The sequence below is a fragment of the Gobio gobio genome (assembly GCF_949357685.1).
Source record: "Gobio gobio genome assembly, chromosome: 5".
In the NCBI taxonomy this organism is placed as follows: domain Eukaryota; kingdom Metazoa; phylum Chordata; class Actinopteri; order Cypriniformes; family Gobionidae; genus Gobio; species Gobio gobio.
The window spans coordinates 28,669,196-28,691,619 of NC_137101.1; the positions used below are offsets into that span (position 1 = coordinate 28,669,196).

The 22,424-nt window shown below is 36.2% G+C and overlaps 1 protein-coding gene across 1 annotated transcript in view; it reads left to right on the plus strand.

Annotated features, from left to right (window-relative positions):
- Nucleotides 1–21,491, plus strand: part of tafa5a (TAFA chemokine like family member 5a) — a 230,963-nt gene extending 209,472 nt beyond the window's left edge. Inside the window, exon 4 of the mRNA XM_079817531.1 lies at nucleotides 20,116–21,491. Within this exon, the coding sequence (XP_079673657.1) occupies nucleotides 20,116–20,124 (9 nt within the window). The 3' untranslated portion in view covers nucleotides 20,125–21,491. The remainder of the gene's footprint in view (nucleotides 1–20,115) is intronic.
- Nucleotides 21,492–22,424: the final 933 nt, after the last annotated feature.

Genomic DNA, 22,424 nt, shown 5'->3' on the forward strand with positions numbered 1-22,424 from the left:
TTAAGAGCTTTGGTGGGAGAAGATGTTGTTGGACTACTTTCATGATACTTCTATGTTGATTTTATTTCCTTTTTGGAGCTTTACAGACTTGGTTACCATGAGCTGTTGTTACTTGGTCACCATGAACTTTTGTTCTAAGAGATACATAAATATTCTTCATAATTTTAGCAAGGAAAAAATGAGGATGAGTACTTTTTTAACAACTAATTTTTAGATGAACTATTCCATAAATGTTGAAGTGTGTTTGTCTACATTTTCAACCTTTTTTTATAAAGCGAAAAAGAAGAGTGAATACGCTGAGAACATGAGGAGGTCACGGAAGACACATGCCAAGGCATTGCTGCTGTGGGTGTTGGGGTCTGCGTAATTGATCCCAATGCGCCAGCGGGGCACCACAGGACACATCCTTGCCCAGGCTTGGGCAACATCACAATGTAGATGACAGCTGCTCGTCCAAGCAAGCACCTCTGCAAACTATTAGCGCCCACTGCCAGCTCTTGTCTGAAGGAACCAAGTCAGCACTGGAGACCAAGAACCTCCATTTTGAATCCTTCCCAAAGAGAGAAACATTGACCGCTGTTTACTCATGACTGGGGCATGTTTCAACACCACATTAACCCTCTCGAGTCGGCCGTCACGCCAGCGTGATTGGCTTGCTTTTCTTCTTATCAGTGCCAAAGGGACTCAAATAACAAATAATTTTTTTTTGTACAGTCACAATAAAAACAAATTGTTGTGCTTTTTGCAAAATAAAGAAATCAAACATGATGTGCGATCTGCAGCCTCTCTGTCAAAGACGTTCATTCAGATAGTCTTCAGAAAATGACCTCTAGCTTAGTGAATACTTGTCTCACAAACATGAGACATATGTCTAAAGAAATGCTGAAATGTCAGGTTTTAAACACTGTAAACCAAATCAAAAACAAATATTCTGTGTTTATGTAATCTGGTTGAAAGCAGAGAGATGTTAGTCGTTCCTGATCGGCTCATTATACACTAATGCGACCACGCCCATGAAGCGCGCGCTCTATTGAGATTCAAATACTGAGGCTCCGGAGACGACACCCACACATCACATCACACATCATCTCAAACTAACACATCAAGTACTGCATTCCTACTTCAACTACATCGTTTTGAGACGCGTTTAATAATCCTGGAATAATTCTCCATGATAAGCTGTTCATTTCTGAAAAAAAACGATCCACCGCTGTGTGTAACCCAGCCAGCAGAGTCATGTGGGGCCCATATGGGTGTCACCTGGGCTGTCTAACTGGGGCCCAGTCAGTTTTGTCCTCAGTTTCCATGTAGGCCCCACATGGGCTAGCCCAGATGAACTTAACACTGCTCAGTGTGCACACTACAGGCTGTTAAATGTAACTGAATCAGTGTTGGAGTTAATGAGATAATTAAGTGATTAATAGAGTAATGACTGAATATTACTGAAGACTCCTGATGATAACAAGCAGAATCACTGAAGGACAGAGAAACACAACAGACTTCAGACACAACTTCACAAAAGCATTATCAGATTCCCTTTTTACCTATTAGATTGACTTTCTGTTATCTTAGTTTTTATAATTCCCACTGAGCAAAGGCGTACGTTGAAAAGACGTCCACTGAGGAGCCAGAATGAAAGTTTTTATGACGTCTGTTTTTGACGTGTTCTGCACGTCCAATATAGACATTCATGGAACCTCAGGGTTAAAAACTAGTTCAAATTGTGGAAATATTTTCCATTTGTAATTGCAAAGCAACTCACAGACAGTGTGTGTTTGTCCAGAAATCATGAAAATAAAAGAAACTTAGCTCACACCTTTAGACACTTTAGAAAACTTATAATCTGTAATTCACACATCTTTGGATCGTGAGAGAATCGTGGGATTCAATCCAGGATCTTCTTGCTGTGAGGAGACAGTGTTTCCCACTGAGACACTGGTGCTGCCCTTAATCACAGACATAAGACACACTTTGACTATTTCTGTCAGACGTCTACAGAAGCTCTTACTGAGAATTAACAGAGCTTTAGATGTTGATATTTATGTTTCATTTGAAGTCACCATTGTGGTGGGAAGCGTTTGCTTTAGTTGGGCTCTTGGTCCCCGTATTTGTGTTAGCTTTTCTTTGGCTGCTGTAACTGTGTGTGAGAAACACAATAGTTATGGCTGAGAAAGCAAAGATAAATTAACTTCAGGTGTTGTCAGCTCCTTGTTGATGACTAAATCATCAGAAGTCTAGAATCTTATGTTATGCTTTTGAGTTTTGTGTTCATGTTTGGCAAATAATAATTTGTTTATATACTATAACTTGTGAATCCACTGTATCGGGACTAATAGCAATAAAATAATCACTTATCCTGAAAGATGATAAAACTGCATGTGCACATTGTTTTGAGAAAATATTTCACATAGTCACACGTAGACATCAAGATTTTGCATATGATTCACAACAACGGTGACAATCATAAAAAAAACTTCATGCTGCAATGCATGATGGGTAGCTTCAAAGTACAAAACTCATGCTTGATAGTCACCATTGTTGTGAATCATATGCAAAATCTTGATGTCTGCGTGTGACTATGTGACATATTTTCTCAAAACAATGTGCAGCTGCTGTTTAATCATCTTTCAGAATGAGTGATTTGTTTATTGCTATTGGTGTCAATACAGTGGATTCACAAGGTTATAGTAGGCTATATAAACAAATTATTATTTGCCGAACAAGAACCTAAAACTCAAAAGCACAACATCAGATTCTAGACTTCTGATGATTTAGTCATCAACAAGAAGCTGACAACACCTTAAGTCACTTTATCTTTGCTTTCTCAGCCATAACTATTGTGTTTCACACACACAGTTACAGCAGCCAAAGAAAAGCTAACTCAAGTACAGGAACCAAGAGCCCAACTAAAGCAAACGCTTCCCACCACAATGGTGGCTTCAAATTCACCATAAACATCAACATCTAAAGCTCTGTTAATTCTCAGTTAGAGCTTCTGTAGACGTCTGACAGAAATAGTCAAAGTGTGTCTTATGTCTGTGATTAAGGGCAGCACCAGTGTCTCAATGGGAAACACTGTCTCCTCACAGCAAGAAGATCCTGGATTGAATCCCACGATTCTCTCACGATCCAAAGATGTGTGATTTACAGATGCTAAGTTGTCTAAAATGTCTAAAGGTGTGAGCTAAGTTTCTTTTATTTTCATGATTTCTGGACAAACACACACTGTCTGTGAGTTGCTTTGCAATTACAAATGGAAAATATGTCCACAATGAGCAGATTTGAACTAGTTTTTAACCTTGAGGTTCCATGAACGTCTATATCGGACGTGCAGAACACGTCAAAAACAGACGTCATAAAAACTTTCATTCTGGCTCCTCAGTGGACGTCTTTTCAACGTACACCTTTGCTCAGTGGGAATTATCAATAAAAACTAAGATAACAGAAAGTCAATCTAATAGGTAAAAAGGGAAGCTGATAATGCTTTTGTGAAGTTGTGTCTGAAGTCTGTTGTGTTTCTCTGTCCTTCAGTGATTCTGCTTGTTATCATCAGGAGTCTTCAGTAATATTCAGTCTTTACTCTATTAATCACTTAATTATCTCATTAACTCCAACACTGATTCAGTTACATTTAACAGCCTGTAGTGTGCACACTGAGCAGTGTTCAGTTCATCTGGGCTAGCCCATGTGGGGCCTACATGGAAACTGAGGACAAAACTGGCTGGGCCCCAGTTAGACAGCCCAGGTGACACCCATATGGGCCCCACATGACTCTGCTGGCTGGGAAGTAGGCTAAGTTTACTTAAGCACCTAAGCATCTGTGAATATTAAATGCAAAAACCTGCACAAGGACGCACTGAAGCTTTCTTTGTTTAAATTAACTCAAAATTACTGTCAGATGTAAGTAATTAACTTGACAAACTATACATCAAGCTTCCATTTTTGACCTCTGTTTTATTCATGATTAATATGTGTCAGGAGTTATGAATATGAAAAACACGTCGGTACCTTTGATTGTAATATGAGCGTCAGCTGATGTCATTCATAAAAACCTCCTCTATGTTCGTCATGAAGTCTTGCGACAAAACAACATCCCTCAGGGCTTTAAGTTCAAAAGTGTGCAGATGAGGAGAAATATTGATAGATTCTCATATGTCTGTGTCAAATTTCTATACAGAGAAGTGTTATTTCAATCTGTGGTGCTTTCAGTTCATACTGGCAGCAGGAGGGCGCTCCGTGCACATGTAGTCCATATATAGCACGCATGAAGAAGATACCATGTGACATTCTCTCTGACATAAACAGCTTCCAGAAATCGCTATAACATGCAGATAGACATGTTTGAAGATAATAAACACACAATCGCGACAATATATGGCTTATCTGTGTTATGTATACCATGTTGGCTTGGCTATTTATAACATTTGACTTGTGATATAAAGTAAGTTTGGCGTAAAAACATGGTTTTAACCTCATTAATTGTTGTGTTTTAATAAATTGGTGTAATCATAAATTATGGTTTAATAAATTGTTGTGGCAGATAATACAGATAATGTTTTAAGTTATCTGGTCTACCTTTATGAAGCAACTCTGCACTGTGCCCAAGCAGAATTTCCCCTTGAGGACAATTAAGCATTTTTTTAAGCATTTTTTGCAGTGTAGTCAAATCTTTTGATGATTTAAAATATACTAGGCATTTGTTGACTACATTCCAAATAAAATAAACTACAAAGAAATATATTTCCTTTGCTCTGTTGCTCTCTGTCACATAGGCCTACCTGAAGCTCATTCATTATGCAGCTCATTAATGCGGGCTATTATGTCCTTTGTTATCTCAGGTGCTATCTCATTATTATTCATTAGATATCACGCCTCCTCACATATTGGCTTTGTGAAGAGAAACTTACACATTTTAAATCAGTGTATTGTTTTATGTGAATAAGTAGGCTCAATGATTCTCACATCAGTATAAAGAAAAAATTCTATGGAAATATAAGATGGAGTCAAAAGTCTTGTGAACACATATCTATTGTGTGTTTTGAGACCTTAATTTTAAAACAAAGTTTTTAGTTTTTTCAAAAAACGTGCATAAACATTTTTCTCTCAAAAATACAAGCATGTACACACATGTTGCTCATATATTATGGTAACCCAGTTTGTGCTGAATACAGTGAAATTACATGTTTGCCATTAATGTGTTTATAAGCAACTGAAGAAAACACAAATGTAAGAGCATGTCAAAACTTCTAAAGGGCCCCAAAAGAGCTCAGACTCCAGAGGGTTAAGAGCACAACAAAATTGGAAAATAATTTTCAAAAATGTTTTGCATTTTGTCAAATGACTTAACTGAAAAGTCAGTTTCAGTATTGTGCTGGTGCCACTCTTCTGTATCTATCACTGCCCAAGCTGGCTATTTCACCCAGACAATCCAGTCAGCCTTTACAAGGTTTCTTTGTTACTTTGCCAACCTCCCATTTCCAGCTGCCAAAATAGTCTTTTCCAAGTACCAGTCTGAGTAATTTGTTACATGCTACTATTCTTATTTTGAGCCTTCACCACAGAAAACATCATATTTATACAGAATTAAGGTTACCTCTTAGTTTTTGTTTTTTGTTTTTTATGATGCTGGTCACCTCATGGGGCCTAATGATCACATGGCCAGTATATATTTCCAGAGAAAAGTTTTATTTTTGTTCAAATGTATCTAGATAAATAAAAATATATATAAAAAAATGTTTTACACATGTACTGTTGCTATATTGTAAGAGTGGAGATTTAAAACTTGTATGGTGCGAATAGTTCAGATTCTGTATGTTGATGAGAAATGTTTGAGACTTTTGACTTTTGACCTAGTATTTGTTTGACGTTGTTGAGATCTCTTCTGAAACCAAAAAGCATAGACCATAAGGCATTAAAATGGGTTTTCTCAGGAGAGATATCTGAGAAAATTAAGACTTTAATTTAATAATATGATTAAGGGCCCTATTTTAACGATCTGAGCACATGGTCTGAAGCACATGGTGCAGGTGCACTTCCAATTCCGAATCCACTTTTGCTAGTTTTGCGATGGGAAAAAAAACAGTCGGCGCGCCAGGCGCATGGTTCAAAAGTCTCTTAATGAGTCATGGGTGTGTTTTGGGCATAACGCAATCAGAGTCTCATTCCCTTTAGAAGCCAGATACGCTTGGAATTCCTTTTATTTTAATATTTAAAAAATGTTGTATGCTGCTGCACGTCCCTGTGTGTGTGTAATAAGCAGAGTGTACACAAGTTGTGCACCCGCCTATTGGCACATATTACTAACGCGCCCTTTAAATGACACAAAAATACTGTGCTATTGAATTTAGACCAGATTTTTGTTGGTCAATGGCACAGTTTTCAGTTGCCTCAAAATAACAATACGTCAATAATGCGCCTGAACACACCTCTCTTTCAGACGAACACACCCATGGGCAAATAGATGGGCGCGAGTGCATTTGCTATTTTAACAATGTGGCACTGGATGTGAAAATGATAACTGCATCAGGCTGAAATTATTATTACACAGTCCCTCAGCTATTTTACGTGATTAATTTCTTCATATGGAGCTGTGATACTGCAATTCCCTAGATGTTTATTGGGAAAATACAACATGAAAAGCATGATTAAGATAAATCCAGTTATAGTTTTGAGTGGCTGCATGAATTCCCCTCAAGGGGTAAAGCTACATATTCTGGCAGAGGGAGTTTAGCAAGCTCAACCCCTTCACACTACATCAACATTATTACTTCTGATAGATACTGCTGGGTTCAGCAAATATTTACCATTTTACAATCATCTAAACTATCTGTCTGAATAATATTTAGCAGTTTTGTTTGTTCTGACTTTAACCAAACTAAAATTTGAATGGTATGAGTTTTGCAAATGCAGAGATGGTAAATGTCAGTTATAAGGTCCAGATGCAGCTCAGAGCTTGTTTACCATATGGACACCCAAGTGGAATCCTCAATAGATGCTCTAAATAAAGGTGGCACTGCTTCTAAATAGGGCTGGGTAAAAAAAAAAAAATTGACATTCAGTATTGTTTATATATATATATCTATTCTATATATATTCTTATATATATAACTATTCAGACACCAGATATTGTTTTTACTAGTGGGTGCAGGACACTATACTGTAGTTAATTTATGTAAGTGAGGATAGCAAAATAAAGTAAACTCTGACATATTCCTATACCCAAATATGTTTTGCTTAAGTATTTTTTCTTTAATTTCTAATGTGACCTTTTACACCACAGGCTGAACAAAATTAAGCATTGCTTGGTAATTGGTTGACCTAAATTGGTATTATCTAATTGTGTACTTAAATTTAACAGCTGCAGTGGTGGAATGTAACGAAGTACAAAAACTCTGTTACTTTACTTAAAGGGATAGTTCACCCAAAAATGAAAATTCTGTCATCATTTACTCACCCTCATGATGTTCCAAACCTGTATGAGTTTCTTTGCTCTGCAAAACACAAAAGAAGATATTTTGAAGAATGTTTGTAACAAAGCAGATATAGCAACCATTGACTACCATAGTGCCCCCCCCCCCCTACTACACTGTTATCCCTGAAATTGTTTTAATTCAAATTGTTTAGGTACAATAAACATAAACTCCAAAAGATTTGTTCAATTACTCCATGTTTTTCGTTTGTTGTACGATTTGCATGATTTTTTTCATTCTATTTAATTGTTTAAATTAAATGTACTTAACAGAGCCTATTTTAGTCGGTTGTCAATGCAACGCAATACAAGGAAGATGCTGATTGGCTCTTTGAACTGAAGTCAGGCTGCAGCTGTGCGCATTTTTATCAACGTTTGCTGGTGAGTATAGGTCTTGTAACTTTACATTTTGGTCTTAAACAGCTAATACATTATTAATCCCTAATAAATTAGATGTATAACAGTTAGCCAGTAAAACAAAATGTAAGTTTAGGCTGTGTTTACACTCAAAAAATTATTTTACGATACTGTTGACTTTATTTAAACAATTTATTTTGTTTTAGGTTTTCATTTTGAAATAACTAAATAAATCAACTGAAGATAAAATAAGACATTAAATATCTGAAGATCTCAGCAGAGGAGGATTAAACAACTCATGCATTACTAATCAAATTGACTTCATTTCTGTTTCACCATGATGGAGATAAGTGTTTGTTTTAGTTGGACTCTTGACCCTTGGCTCGGGAACATTAGTTTTTATTTTCTTTGGCTGCTTTAACTGTGTGTTTAAGAAATACAGTTTAGTTAGGCCAAGACAAGCCAAAGAGAAAATGTGATATGGTGACTTTGGCTTATTGATGATGATGTCATCATCATGTAGTGGATGAATCACTACTCTCATTCAGATTCAAATGTTCTGGCTATAGAGGTAATGTGTTATCAATTTTGTATTTATGTGATGTTATTTATGTTATTCTACAGCATGTGATCCAGCACTGTTATGGTAATTGAATCATATTCAAGATTTTAAAATCATGTAGTGCTCAAAAGGTTTAAATCTACGGCAATACTTATACACATGCAGAAATCAAGAATCAATGTATTAATCTCAACAATGGTGACAATGAAAAGCTTCATGCTGCAGTGCATGCTGGGTATCACCAATCAAAACTCCCCCATGGGTCCCAGCATGCATTGCGGCATGAATAAATTATGCATCTGAATTGTGACTAATTCTCTTTTATTCTTACAATTTGCTTTTCCTTGCCATAACAAATGGGCTTTATGAACACACAATTAAAGCAGACAGCGAAAATCTAACTTAAAGAGTTAAGGGCCAAGAGCCCAACTAAAACGAACACTTATCTCCATCATGGTAACCTAAAATTTCAATACCACTGAATTAAAAACTGTTAGTTCAATTAACTAAAAGTTTTTAATTAAATGCTGTTGAAATCTTAAGTACATTAAACTGGAAATGTGTTGTTTTTTCAACAAGACAAAATTATCTTTTTTAGGGCAACGAGTTTCCATATTTTTTTTAGGTTCAATCAACCTGTAGGCTTACAATGTATGGTAGTTAATGGTTGCTCTATCTGCTTGGTTACAAACATTCTTCCAAATATCTTCCTTTGTGTTCAGCAGAACAAAGAAATGTATACAGGTTTGGAACAACTTGAGGGTGAGTAAATGATGACAGAATTTTCATTTTTGGGTGAACTAACCCTTTAAGTACATGTTTCACGTATCTGTACTTTACTTAAGTAGAATCAATAGTGCACACTTTTATTTTCACTTTGTTACATTTTGCAGCAATTATTATACTTTCTACTCTACTACATTTTTACAACGTTCTGTTACATTTTCGTTACATTTTCTGATCAGTTTCAGGGCTCGACATTAACACGTGTCCACTTGTAATGAACTGATGGTAAGGTTGCGCTGTTGACGTTCGTGCAGCCTCATGAGGAGAAATGGAAACAAATAAGTGCCGCTCACACAGAGAAACTCAGTCACATACTGCAGTAACGATTCAAAATGTGGAATTTTTATATTTATAACATATAATACAGTTAAAAACATCACACAACCAAGAGTGTTGTTTTCCTGAAAACCATCATGACTGAAAATGTGTCACTGATTTCAAATGACACTGACAGTTCCATAAACAATTCATTAACAAAAAATCACTTTCAGTGTCTATTTCTATAAAAAGTCTATTTCAGCAGGGAAAATGGTTCCAAACAAAGATCACAGTAGAACCATAACGCATCTCACAGCAACAGTGTGTTACCGAATGATTCAGCGTTTGAATGAAAAGATTGAATCAAAGATTCAATTACCTGTTCATAAACGACTACCTCGTCGAACTAAATGTATTTAAAAGGGATGAAAATGTAAAGGAACAAATGTAAAAATATAAACAGTCCAAAGAACATAAACATACGTTAAAATGAATGGGTAAAGAAACAAAAAGGGAAAAAAAGTGAACAAAATGCATTTAAAGGACAGAGATGTAAAGGAATAAAATACACATGTACATAAAAAGGAAAAGAATAAATATACAAATTAAACAATATAAAATGAGAACAATAAATTTATAAGACAAAAAAAAAGTGTATATAAAATACACATAAATATTCCAAGTAAACAATATAACCAAGTAAAAAGAACAAAGAGCATTATAAACATACATTAAAATGAATGGGGGAAAAGATAAGTGAACAAAATGTATCTAAAGGAAGGCGACGTAAGAGGAACAACAATACAAAACGTGGAGATCAAAAGCAACATGGACATCTAAAAAGGAACAAACATACAAAGTATACAATATAAAACGAGACAAAGAAATCTATAAATTAAAAAGTGTATATAAAACATATGTAAATATTCTATATATGGGAACCAATAAAAGTATAAGTATATAAACATAGGAATAAAGAAAATATAAAATGGAACAATTGAATATTAAAATTATAATTATAAAAGAATTGTGACCAACTCTAACACAATGTTGTTTCAGTTTTGAAAATTTTTTCAAACTGCCGTGATGGGCTGGTGATGTGATGCGTAGCGTGGGTCAGCCGTGTCTGGTTTGTAGTAGCTAGCCTAACCATCCACACTGGCCATCCATTAACAACAGCATCATCTTCATCATCAGGTCTATAGTTGCGGTCTTCCACAGGTTCTGTGTTGATTTGTGCAACCCTGGACCTGGTCTCCAGCAACTGCAAAACATGACAGTAAATTAACCACTAAAACTCAGAGAGTGGTATAGTAACATTCTGGGGGGAAAACTGCTTAACCACTTTCTTAACTTACTCGTCTCTTTCTCTGACTGTTCTGTGATGTTCTTCATAGCGTTTCTTTTCTGGGCCTTTTCAGACTGAGCCAAAGAATACTTCCTCAGCAAAGTCTCACAAAATAAAATACATCTTGCAACCTGCCAAATAAATCATGAATAATATATAGTTAATGCCAATAAAAGTAAGTAAAACAATTAAATTAAAATGTATTTGTATAGCGCTTTTCACAATACATATTGTTTCAAAGCAACTTCACAGAAAATGCATGCGTCTACATTACAGAAAAAAACAGAGAACATTAACTGGGGCAGCAGTGGCTCAGTGGTTCATGTAGGTTGTCTACAAACCGGAAGGTTGGTGGTTCGATCCCCGGTTCCACCTGACCAAGTGTCGAGGTGTCCATGAGCAAGACACCTAACCCCAGCTGCTCCCGACGAGCTGGATGGCGCCTTGCATGGCTGACACCGCCGTCGGTGTGTGAATGGGTGAATGTGAGGCAATGTGTAAAGCGCTTTGGATGGCCATTGGTCTGTTAAAAGCGCTATATAAATGCAGTCCATTTACCATTTACCATTTAAAATAATGACAACATTTTTAAGATTACCTTTTACACATTCAGGGTCAACATCTGTAAAAGTTCTTCAGGATCATGGATCCAAAACTTCTGGATCATGAGGGGGGGAAGAAACATGCACACACACAAATGAATATTAATTTGTTTGATAAAACATTAATATTAATTATCAACTTATGGACATGGACTTGCAAAACATACTCACCAGGCCCATACAAAAACTTCACAGTAGAGCCAAAATCCTGGTTTGCCTATAATTCTTCAGAGTCCAAGGATGGTGCTTTCCTGTCCTCTCTGCTGAATGAGTGAACATGATCTCAGATTACTCATTCCAAAGCTCCTTTACATTTATGACAAGCTTGATCTTAAAACTAGCTGACAGTAGGGATGGGCATTATGACCATATTATTCTACATACATGAGAAATTTTATTTTACAATAACGATATCACAATATATTTATTTTGATTGATATTTTATTAAAATGCTACAGAATAATACTGCTTTAAAAGTCTTCACTGTATGATATTCAATTAATTAATATCACTTGATTCTTAAAGAAGCAGAAGGTCTTCTCTATTCTTTTGTTTTATTAAAATTATGACAAAGCTGCAGCCCCTTTAAGAACGGATGCACAGAATGACACGCATCCGGGTTTCCCCACGTTAACTTGAACTGTTTGACTTTACTGTAGACATAACTGACTGTTTAAATCAAGTGAATACCTCCCATGACAAGGTTTCTGAGATAATTGTGTACATTTTACAGAAAGATAATTGATTTCGGGATCACCTGCTGCTGAGAGAGGCTTATTTTAACACATGCATGTCCCATTCATTATTCTACATTCATTCATGTTTCCTTGTCAAAATGTCAAAAACGTTTAGTACAGTCAGTGCTGCGTTATATACGCTATATTCACATTCCGCGATATAAAAAGGTAATGTTAACGTTTACTGCAAAATCGCTAACAATAGTCAGTATCAGATCGTCATAACACCCAGCCCTATCTTAACAATATTACAACACAACAAAACACAGAAACAGAATATGTAAGTTAATCACGATTAGCATATGACTTTAATGCACTAACGTTATATCTTGATGAGCAGTAGAAAAAATATAAAGTGATTTACATTACCTTCTGCCATCTGCTGTCCGCCATTGGTAACTTAGTCTGTTCGTAGTCATGTTTTTTCGTTCTCAGTCGACATCCCACAATCAAAATTCATCCAAAATAAGATTTTAACAGATTTAAAATTATCTATGCAATGCCATTAATGGACCGACGAAGCAGTCCTTTTGCAGATTAGAAGCCGCGACCGCGTCCCCGCGAGCCACTCCAACGACAACGGGTGTATAATTCAAACTGAAGGCGCGCACTGTCATTGGCCAGATTTCTGGATGAAGTTCAGATTGACCAATCACGCTCAAAAGAACACAGAAAGACAGCAAATATTGCAAATATAGAAAAAAAACTTGTTTTAAACAACAGTTAGAAAATGTGTATATTTATTTTTATTTGCTGTTATATTTAATTAATTGGTCAAATGGTGTTTTGTGGTGTGGGCAGAGGCCTGGAAGTTTCAACCTGGAGAGCAGTGCAGATTTGTACTCTTTAAAAACAATTATTGTTTGATATTTAGTTTGCTATATAGTTTGTTATATTTGTATCCAGAATTGAATGTAAAACCAGTTTGAATGTAAAAATACACCTTCACTGTAAAACAGAAAGTAAAATATCTTAATTTAAATAAGGAAAAGTCTGTAAACTAATAGTGTTTTCTCTAAAACGTTTAATGTAAATTTCTGTGAAGTTTTTTGACTTTATTTGACTTAAGATATTTGACTTTAATTTTACGTTTTTTGTTTTGCAGCTGTAGCTGCCAGTCATTTGACCGTTTTTTTAGGTTTTTATTTTTACAGTGTAAATATAAAACTAATAAGATTTACTTTAAAATGACAAAGAATAATGTTAAATTGTTAGTATGGACATAAACCTAAACCTTTAATATAATGAGCTAAATATTTTATTACAGTTGTTAATTTACAGATATTGTTTGTAATTTTGCATGAATTTGTTATTTATGAAAACAGAAAAATAATACAGTGATGTTCCTGTATAAAAAAATGAGAATTACTGAATTTGTCATTAATGATATAATCCTTAAAATAACAGTCAAGTTGTTTATTTAGATATTGTTTGTAATTTTACATCATTTTAAACATAATTAAAAATTACAAGAAAATACTGTAAAAAACTGAAGTTTTTTTCTGTAAAATTAGGATTATTTTTATTGGTTGCCTTATTTTTATTGGTAACCTTATTGGTTGCACCTACATCTATTGTGAGTGGTGGATTTCAAACCTCAAAACGCCCCTTTTTTGCAGCGTGTTAAAGTTAAGAATCTTGGAGTGACACTTGTGAACAGTTGCAGAGCTGAAAGATCTGCTTGTGTTTCTGTGTTTCTGGAGCAAGTGAATCCCTGCTCTTTTGTATTTCATATTTTTATTTTGAGCATATCAGTTTTTGGTGTTTTTAAAACAAACTTTTTTATATTCCACATTTCATCTCCTTTTTATTTAATGCTATTATTGCCTACAATTTGTAAAACTTTGCAAAAATTGTTTGGGGATAGTCTAAAATGTTTGGTTAATTATCCTTTGTTAATTCCATTACATTTCTTTGTTTATTTCATTACATATTCAGATTTTTTTGTGAACGTATATGTTCAGACAGGGTTTTTATTTTGTACTGCTTTTATAAAAAAAATTTGATTAAGAGACTCTTTTCATGCAGTGGTTTTAAGGCCCCTGACACACCATTCTGATGGTTTGGCCCAGACCCAGGCAACGTGAACCAACCCCACAGTCGGCTTTAGTCATTGCTAGTTCGCTTTAGTGTTTCAGGGCCTTAAGAATTCTTTTTTCTGTACAAAAAGCTTGTTTGCTGTAGCCTACAGTAGACCAGAGATAATTTTCAATCCTGAAGTCCTCCCCTGCCAACCCTCCCTCTGAGAACTAGCCAGCTTGTCAGTCATTAACATATGAAAGGTCTTCTTCACACCTAACAGTCTTCAGTCCTAGCACACCCAGCAGTGTTTTAGCTGTATATGTCCGTGAAATTTCACGGATTCCTGTATACATCCGCATACGTGAGGTTTCCGGGTTTTTCTGGAAATATACTGTTCCGTGTTACTCTGATCCGCTTTTTCCCACATACTTCCAGTAAACATCAAATTACACATGAGTATACCATGCCCGGATATTGCCGGATTTCAGTGTTTTCATGCAGTGTATTTTCTTGTAATTTGCTAGTTTTGGACTATGCTAAGCAGCTAAATCTGAACCGTTGATTGTCATGCAAAGGGAAACCATTCCTGTTTCCTTTTTTAAATCGGAGGGGCCGTTTACACGACACCGCTTACAACAAAAATTGAACGCTTTTTATGTGATTTGGCCATTCATTTACACGACAACTGAGTTTTGGCGGCCTGAAAATTCAAGGATTTCAAAAGTGCACGTTTTTGAAAATTATACCGTTAATCGAACGAAACCGATACTTTGTGTAAACTACAAAAATGCTAATTTGTGAAAACGGTGACATCATGCGCATGCATATTACTTGTTAAGTCATAGGCACGCTGTGTTTCTTTACAAAGTCACATCGCCAACTACTGGCCTGGCCCTCCACGGCCGAGTTTGCCCATCCCTGCTCTAAAGCCTTGCAGAGCAAAGTCACTAGTTAACGTTTTAACATCTAACATTCACATCTAAGCCAATTGCTTTGCTGGCACATAATGGGATTGTAAAGTAGAAATTGGCGGCCTCAGTCTTAATTGCTGCAGTGTATTAGCAATAGCATGCTCTTGTCTTTAGCCTCCACACTCTTGTGTCACTTTATCTCTTCACTTAGTTCATTTTCATCCTGATTATCCCTGTTATTCCGTATTCAGACATGGTAATGTTTTATCCAGCACCTGCTAAATCCATGAATATCTGCTCCCCATGCAAGCGTCAAGAGTTCATTATTATAATTTAAGCAGCAGCCCATGTTGGCAGCATTTGGTGCCTTTTTTCGGCTTGGCAGTAGACCATTTAGCAGATGGTGCTGAGATTTCTGAGCATTTTCTATGACGTGCTGAAGAAAGCAACAGTTTTCAAATGTAGCTTGATTACAACAGGATTGTAATATATTTGACTTTCGTCATAGACTATAATTAATTGAACTTTATTAATTGACACTTGTCTTGTCTAAAATGTTTAAGAGTCACCTCCCTCTTTTTTGGAAAAAACACCAGCTGGTTACCTGGGGCACGTTCAAAGCTCAAACCAGTACGCAACGTTTTGCTACGGTTTCCGGTTGAACGGCATGTTTCCTGGAAACGGTGTGTCACGGTGTGCAACGGGTTTGAGATGCGTTTTTTCTCGTTTGGTGGGTGTGTCAAATATGTCAGTCCAATCAGCAGCAACATGTATATAAACCACGCGGTATTAAAGAGACAGTTCGCACAATGGGTCCAAGTAATGTTTACAAATGTGTCCGCTGCAGCTCGGTATACACAACAATTGAAGATATTAGAAGACATGATTGTCGTAAGAGATTTATATATATATATATATATATAAATCTCTCTATATATATATATATATAATCAACATCCCAGCCAGCAGAGTCATGTGGGGCCCATATGGGTGTCACCTGGGCTGTCTAACTGGGGCCCAGTCAGTTTTGTCCTCAGTTTCCATGTAGGCCCCACATGGGCTAGCCCAGATGAACTTAACACTGCTCAGTGTGCACACTACAGGCTGTTAAATGTAACTGAATCAGTGTTGGAGTTAATGAGATAATTAAGTGATTAATAGAGTAATGACTGAATATTACTGAAGACTCCTGATGATAACAAGCAGAATCACTGAAGGACAGAGAAACACAACAGACTTCAGACACAACTTCACAAAAGCATTATCAGATTCCCTTTTTACCTATTAGATTGACTTTCTGTTATCTTAGTTTTTATTGATAATTCCCACTGAGCAAAGGCGTACGTTGAAAAGACGTCCACTGAGGAGCCAGAATGAAAGTTTTTATGACGTCTGTTTTTGACGTGTTCTGCACGTCCAATATAGACATTCATGGAACCTCAGGGTTAAAAACTAGTTCAAATTGTGGAAATATTTTCCATTTGTAATTGCAAAGCAACTCACAGACAGTGTGTGTTTGTCCAGAAATCATGAAAATAAAAGAAACTAGCTCACACCTTTAGACACTTTAGAAAACTTATAATCTGTAATTCACACATCTTTGGATCGTGAGAGAATCGTGGGATTCAATCCAGGATCTTCTTGCTGTGAGGAGACAGTGTTTCCCACTGAGACACTGGTGCTGCCCTTAATCACAGACATAAGACACACTTTGACTATTTCTGTCAGACGTCTACAGAAGCTCTTACTGAGAATTAACAGAGCTTTAGATGTTGATATTTATGTTTCATTTGAAGTCACCATTGTGGTGGGAAGCGTTTGCTTTAGTTGGGCTCTTGGTCCCCGTATTTGTGTTAGCTTTTCTTTGGCTGCTGTAACTGTGTGTGAGAAACACAATAGTTATGGCTGAGAAAGCAAAGATAAAGTAACTTCAGGTGTTGTCAGCTCCTTGTTGATGACTAAATCATCAGAAGTCTAGAATCTTATGTTATGCTTTTGAGTTTTGTGTTCATGTTTGGCAAATAATAATTTGTTTATATACTATAACTTGTGAATCCACTGTATCGGGACTAATAGCAATAAAATAATCACTTATCCTGAAAGATGATAAAACTGCATGTGCACATTGTTTTGAGAAAATATTTCACATAGTCACACGTAGACATCAAGATTTTGCATATGATTCACAACAACGGTGACAATCATAAAAAAAAACTTCATGCTGCAATCCATGATGGGTAGCTTCAAAGTACAAAACTCATGCTTGATAGTCACCATTGTTGTGAATCATATGCAAAATCTTGATGTCTGCGTGTGACTATGTGACATATTTTCTCAAAACAATGTGCAGCTGCTGTTTAATCATCTTTCAGAATGAGTGATTTGTGTATTGCTATTGGTGTCAATACAGTGGATTCACAAGGTTATAGTAGGCTATATAAACAAATTATTATTTGCCGAACAAGAACCTAAAACTCAAAAGCACAACATCAGATTCTAGACTTCTGATGATTTGGTCATCAACAAGAAGCTGACAACACCTTAAGTCACTTTATCTTTGCTTTCTCAGCCATAACTATTGTGTTTCACACACACAGTTACAGCAGCCAAAGAAAAGCTAACTCAAGTACAGGAACCAAGAGCCCAACTAAAGCAAACGCTTCCCACCACAATGGTGGCTTCAAATTCACCATAAACATCAACATCTAAAGCTCTGTTAATTCTCAGTTAGAGCTTCTGTAGACGTCTGACAGAAATAGTCAAAGTGTGTCTTATGTCTGTGATTAAGGGCAGCACCAGTGTCTCAATGGGAAACACTGTCTCCTCACAGCAAGAAGATCCTGGATTGAATCCCACGATTCTCTCACGATCCAAAGATGTGTGATTTACAGATGCTAAGTTGTCTAAAATGTCTAAAGGTGTGAGCTAAGTTTCTTTTATTTTCATGATTTCTGGACAAACACACACTGTCTGTGAGTTGCTTTGCAATTACAAATGGAAAATATGTCCACAATGAGCAGATTTGAACTAGTTTTTAACCTTGAGGTTCCATGAACGTCTATATCGGACGTGCAGAACACGTCAAAAACAGACGTCATAAAAACTTTCATTCTGGCTCCTCAGTGGACGTCTTTTCAACGTACACCTTTGCTCAGTGGGAATTATCAATAAAAACTAAGATAACAGAAAGTCAATCTAATAGGTAAAAAGGGAAGCTGATAATGCTTTTGTGAAGTTGTGTCTGAAGTCTGTTGTGTTTCTCTGTCCTTCAGTGATTCTGCTTGTAGGAGTCTTCAGTAATATTCAGTCTTTACTCTATTAATCACTTAATTATCTCATTAACTCCAACACTGATTCAGTTACATTTAACAGCCTGTAGTGTGCACACTGAGCAGTGTTCAGTTCATCTGGGCTAGCCCATGTGGGGCCTACATGGAAACTGAGGACAAAACTGGCTGGGCCCCAGTTAGACAGCCCAGGTGACGCCCATATGGGCCCCACATGACTCTGCTGGCTGGGATGATGATGTATTTATTTATATATTTAGCTTCATTGCAAGGCAAGTTTATTTATATACCAAATTTCATATATGGTAATTGCTTGACATAAAGTGAGAAAGAAAATACAAGCTATTAAAAAAGTAAGAACTAGAAATAAAATGATTTAAATTAGAATTGATTACCAGGAGATAAAAAAGGTAAATAAATGTGATTGGGGTGTTGTCATTTATTTTGGATGGCAAGGGAAGTGATTGCATGTATTTTGCAGTATTAAACACGTATTTATATCGATTTTATCAGGCTCCGAATATTCCTCAAAAAGAACACAAAGAATGGCCTTCTCGGCTGCCATAGTTACAACTCTTGCGTCAACAGAACAGGGTGTTCAACGCAGCACTGTTTCCGTTTAAAAAACGTTTTGCAATGTTTTGTCGGGGCTGAACGCAGCCGTGGTTAAAGGGTCTCTGTTGGGCACTTGTTATCTGATCAGACTGGATCAGAGACCAGCCAGATGGCCAGTATAAACACTAGTTTGGTTAGGCTGGGAAACCAACTAAACCACCTGGATTAAGCTTTTTTTAATTTTTAACAAACATTCCAAAAATAATTATATTTTTAAGGGATACTCCACTCAAAATGTTTTAATTAATTTACTCAACCTCACAACGTACAAAGTATATATGAGTTTCTTCCTTCTGTGGAGAACAAACAAAGATAAAAAAAAAAAAATCTATCTTTGTGAGTCCATATAACGCAAGTGGATAAAACCCTCAAAGCTGATGCTTCAAAAAACACACAGAGTTAACCATACAACCCTCGTCGATGAATCAATGTCTTTTGAAGCAAAACAATATAATGTGTGTGATAAAAATATACACACCAACTGTCATGAACTGCATGAGTGTCGTGAAATGCTATGTCAGCAAATTGTGAAGCATGAGCGCTTTCTGAAGCTCATGTGAGAAGTGATATGGAAGCACAGAAGGTATCACTTCTCACTGTGTTTTACAACACACTTACATCAGGCTTCACACCGTACTGATGTTTACGTCAAGCGTGAACTCATTAACATGCATATGACAGTTGTTCGAAGCTATGGTTTACAGTTTAAAAAGTTTAAAATATTAGTGTTTTTCTCACACAGTTATCGTTTTGCTTCAGAAGACATTGGTTCATAAACTGGGGTCATATGGATTGCCGTCATGCTTGTTTTGTATATATGGTTATGAAGCGTCAACTTTGAGGGTTCTATCAACTTACATTATATGGACTCACAGAGATGGATTATTTTTTTCTAAAAAATTCTGTTTGTGTTCCACAGAATAAAGAAAGTCATATACAACTGAGACAGCATGGGGTAAGTAAATAATATTTACATCTGAAAAGCACAAAGAAAAAGTGCTTGCATAAAACAACAATTTTAAGAACAAGCAGAAGCTCTGCCACATCGTAGCATAGCCAGTACGCTAAAAGTATCGGATTATGTCTGGATGTGCCACCTTTCATATCTTCCCTGGAATTGCATTATTAATTTTGATTTCCTGTGTGTTTCTGGTTGATCTAGGTGTCCTAACAGTGGGAGGGGTTCCTGGAGTGCTACGAGACGAGGCCTATTGCAGCTTCGCCCACCTGCTGTAGATACATGCTATGTCTCATCGGCTTAACACTTGCCTCTGCCTACCTGTCTGCGTCTCTGCTTTGTAAATGAGCAGCACCCCTTTGTGCCACGGAGAACATACTGTACGTTCACAAAGCGCCTCACAGACGGTGGTACATTAGGATCCTTATGGACAATGAGGCACCTACCCTGTCTGAGACTGAACCAGACACCAGGCTTTATGGGACTCCACCAGCGGTTCCGACCCAATCCGAGACTGTGAACGGCTCTGTGAATCAGCTTTCTGCTGGAGTACGTTTTTTGGCGCTCATTTTTTACAGACCAAAGAGGAAAATTATACACAAACAAAAAAATGTAAAACATTAACTATGTAAGCGCTGACTGAGGGAAAGACTTGAAAGGAACAATTTCGGCAAAGACAAAAATATATAAACCTAAATGTAGAGAGAGAGATAGATATAGATATAAAAAGACTTGGCAGTGGCAGTGGTCTACAAATGGAAACACTGACGTTGAACATTGAAACGACTGAGTCGAACATTCCCATTTATCACAATCTGAGGAGAACCTTTAATACATTACAGACATTTCCTTGAACTGAACCAAGCACTGTATTCCAAGGACAACAAGGATATAGATACTGTACACATAAACACATCAACAAATTTAATTAGCATTTTTCAGTAGCAACATTTTGGACAGTTTGCATTGAGCATAGAAGGTTAAATGGAAGAGTGCCCCATTGCTTATCGTCAGAAAATATTAAAAAAGAACATAAAAACTGTCATTTCTGATTACCAGGAGTGAGATATGTCATTATATGTATTTTGAAAGGCCTACGAGTTATATATTTAACAGTTTTATATGTTGTACCTTTGTAGAGAATCTTATTTAACATGAATAACATTGTGGAAATGACAGATGTAGAATGTGGGTAATGCTCTGCTCCATAACGCAGGCTTATAAAGTTCAAAGTTGAGTTTGAATAAAGTTCAAACTCAAGTAGCAATTTTACTTTTACAGGTTCCAAAACAGCACTGCTAAGGAAGAAAACGGACAAAACACACAGGAAAGAAATGACTAATTGCAGAAAACATGGAAACTACTTTTAGCTTTTGTATTGTAAAGAGTCGGAGAAAAGCTCTTGTATTTGGCTTTTCTGAGATTGATTTTTGTGCTAGTGTTTGTTTGCACAGTGCTCACCTCCAAGTCTTGACACCTCCAGAGACAGTTCAGAAAGTCTTAGATTCATTTACATGAAATACTTTTTTATTATGAACTATTTTAAGAATAAATTAAATAAGTGAAAATATCAAGTTGCTAAAACAAAATTGTAATATCATGATGTTTTTTTTGGCAGTTTCTTTCTCTTTTTAAAATGAACTATACCAGGTTTGACCGAGATATGTACATTTCGAGGCACGTAATGTGAATTGATTTATATTTGGGAGGAAATGAGACTGAGGGGTGAATTCACTAAAAAGCGCATAATCTTTATTTATTTAAGCACATATTTTATTTAATTTTTTATTCACTAAGCACCTGCAATCCAGTTTAACCAGAAGCTAAATTAAATAGTGATAATAATAATAATAATAATAATAATAATAATAATAATAATTTAATTCACATTCTTTTTAGCACAAACACAATTTTTCTATGTAAATTAGGCTTCTTTTAAATTCCACATAATTCGGAAAAGACAGTGTTATTTTTATAGCATAAATAGCATGAAGGGTACCCTATGATTTTTGTTTCTTTCATTTTGAAAATGAAATGCCTGTGTAATTGTTATGTTGATCCTGGCAGCAGTAATTTATGTAGAAGAGAGTTAACCAAGCATATATCAAGAAATGCTGTGTAGACAAGCACACATTATGCATTTATTAGAGACAAGTTCGGTTTCTGGATTGCAGCAATGGAGTGATTCTGTAGAGGCCCAGAATTGTTTCCTGGTAGTCATTTGCAAATTCCACAACCTGGCCTGCAAGATGGGGAATCGGCATGCAAATTTAATTCAGCACAAATTTTGCGGCGTTACATGTTTTGCATAATTGCTTGCTAAAACAACGCAGACAGAGTGTGCACATAAACAACGCTATGAAAGGCACAATTAATTCTTAGTGAATTCCCCCTTGAATGTTTCATTAACACAGCAATACTTGAATTCAATTTTTTATTGATTTTATATTTTGCTTGTAAAAGGGAAAAAGCTCAGTTAAGCAGAGTAAAGTGACACATGATTTTCAGTGCAG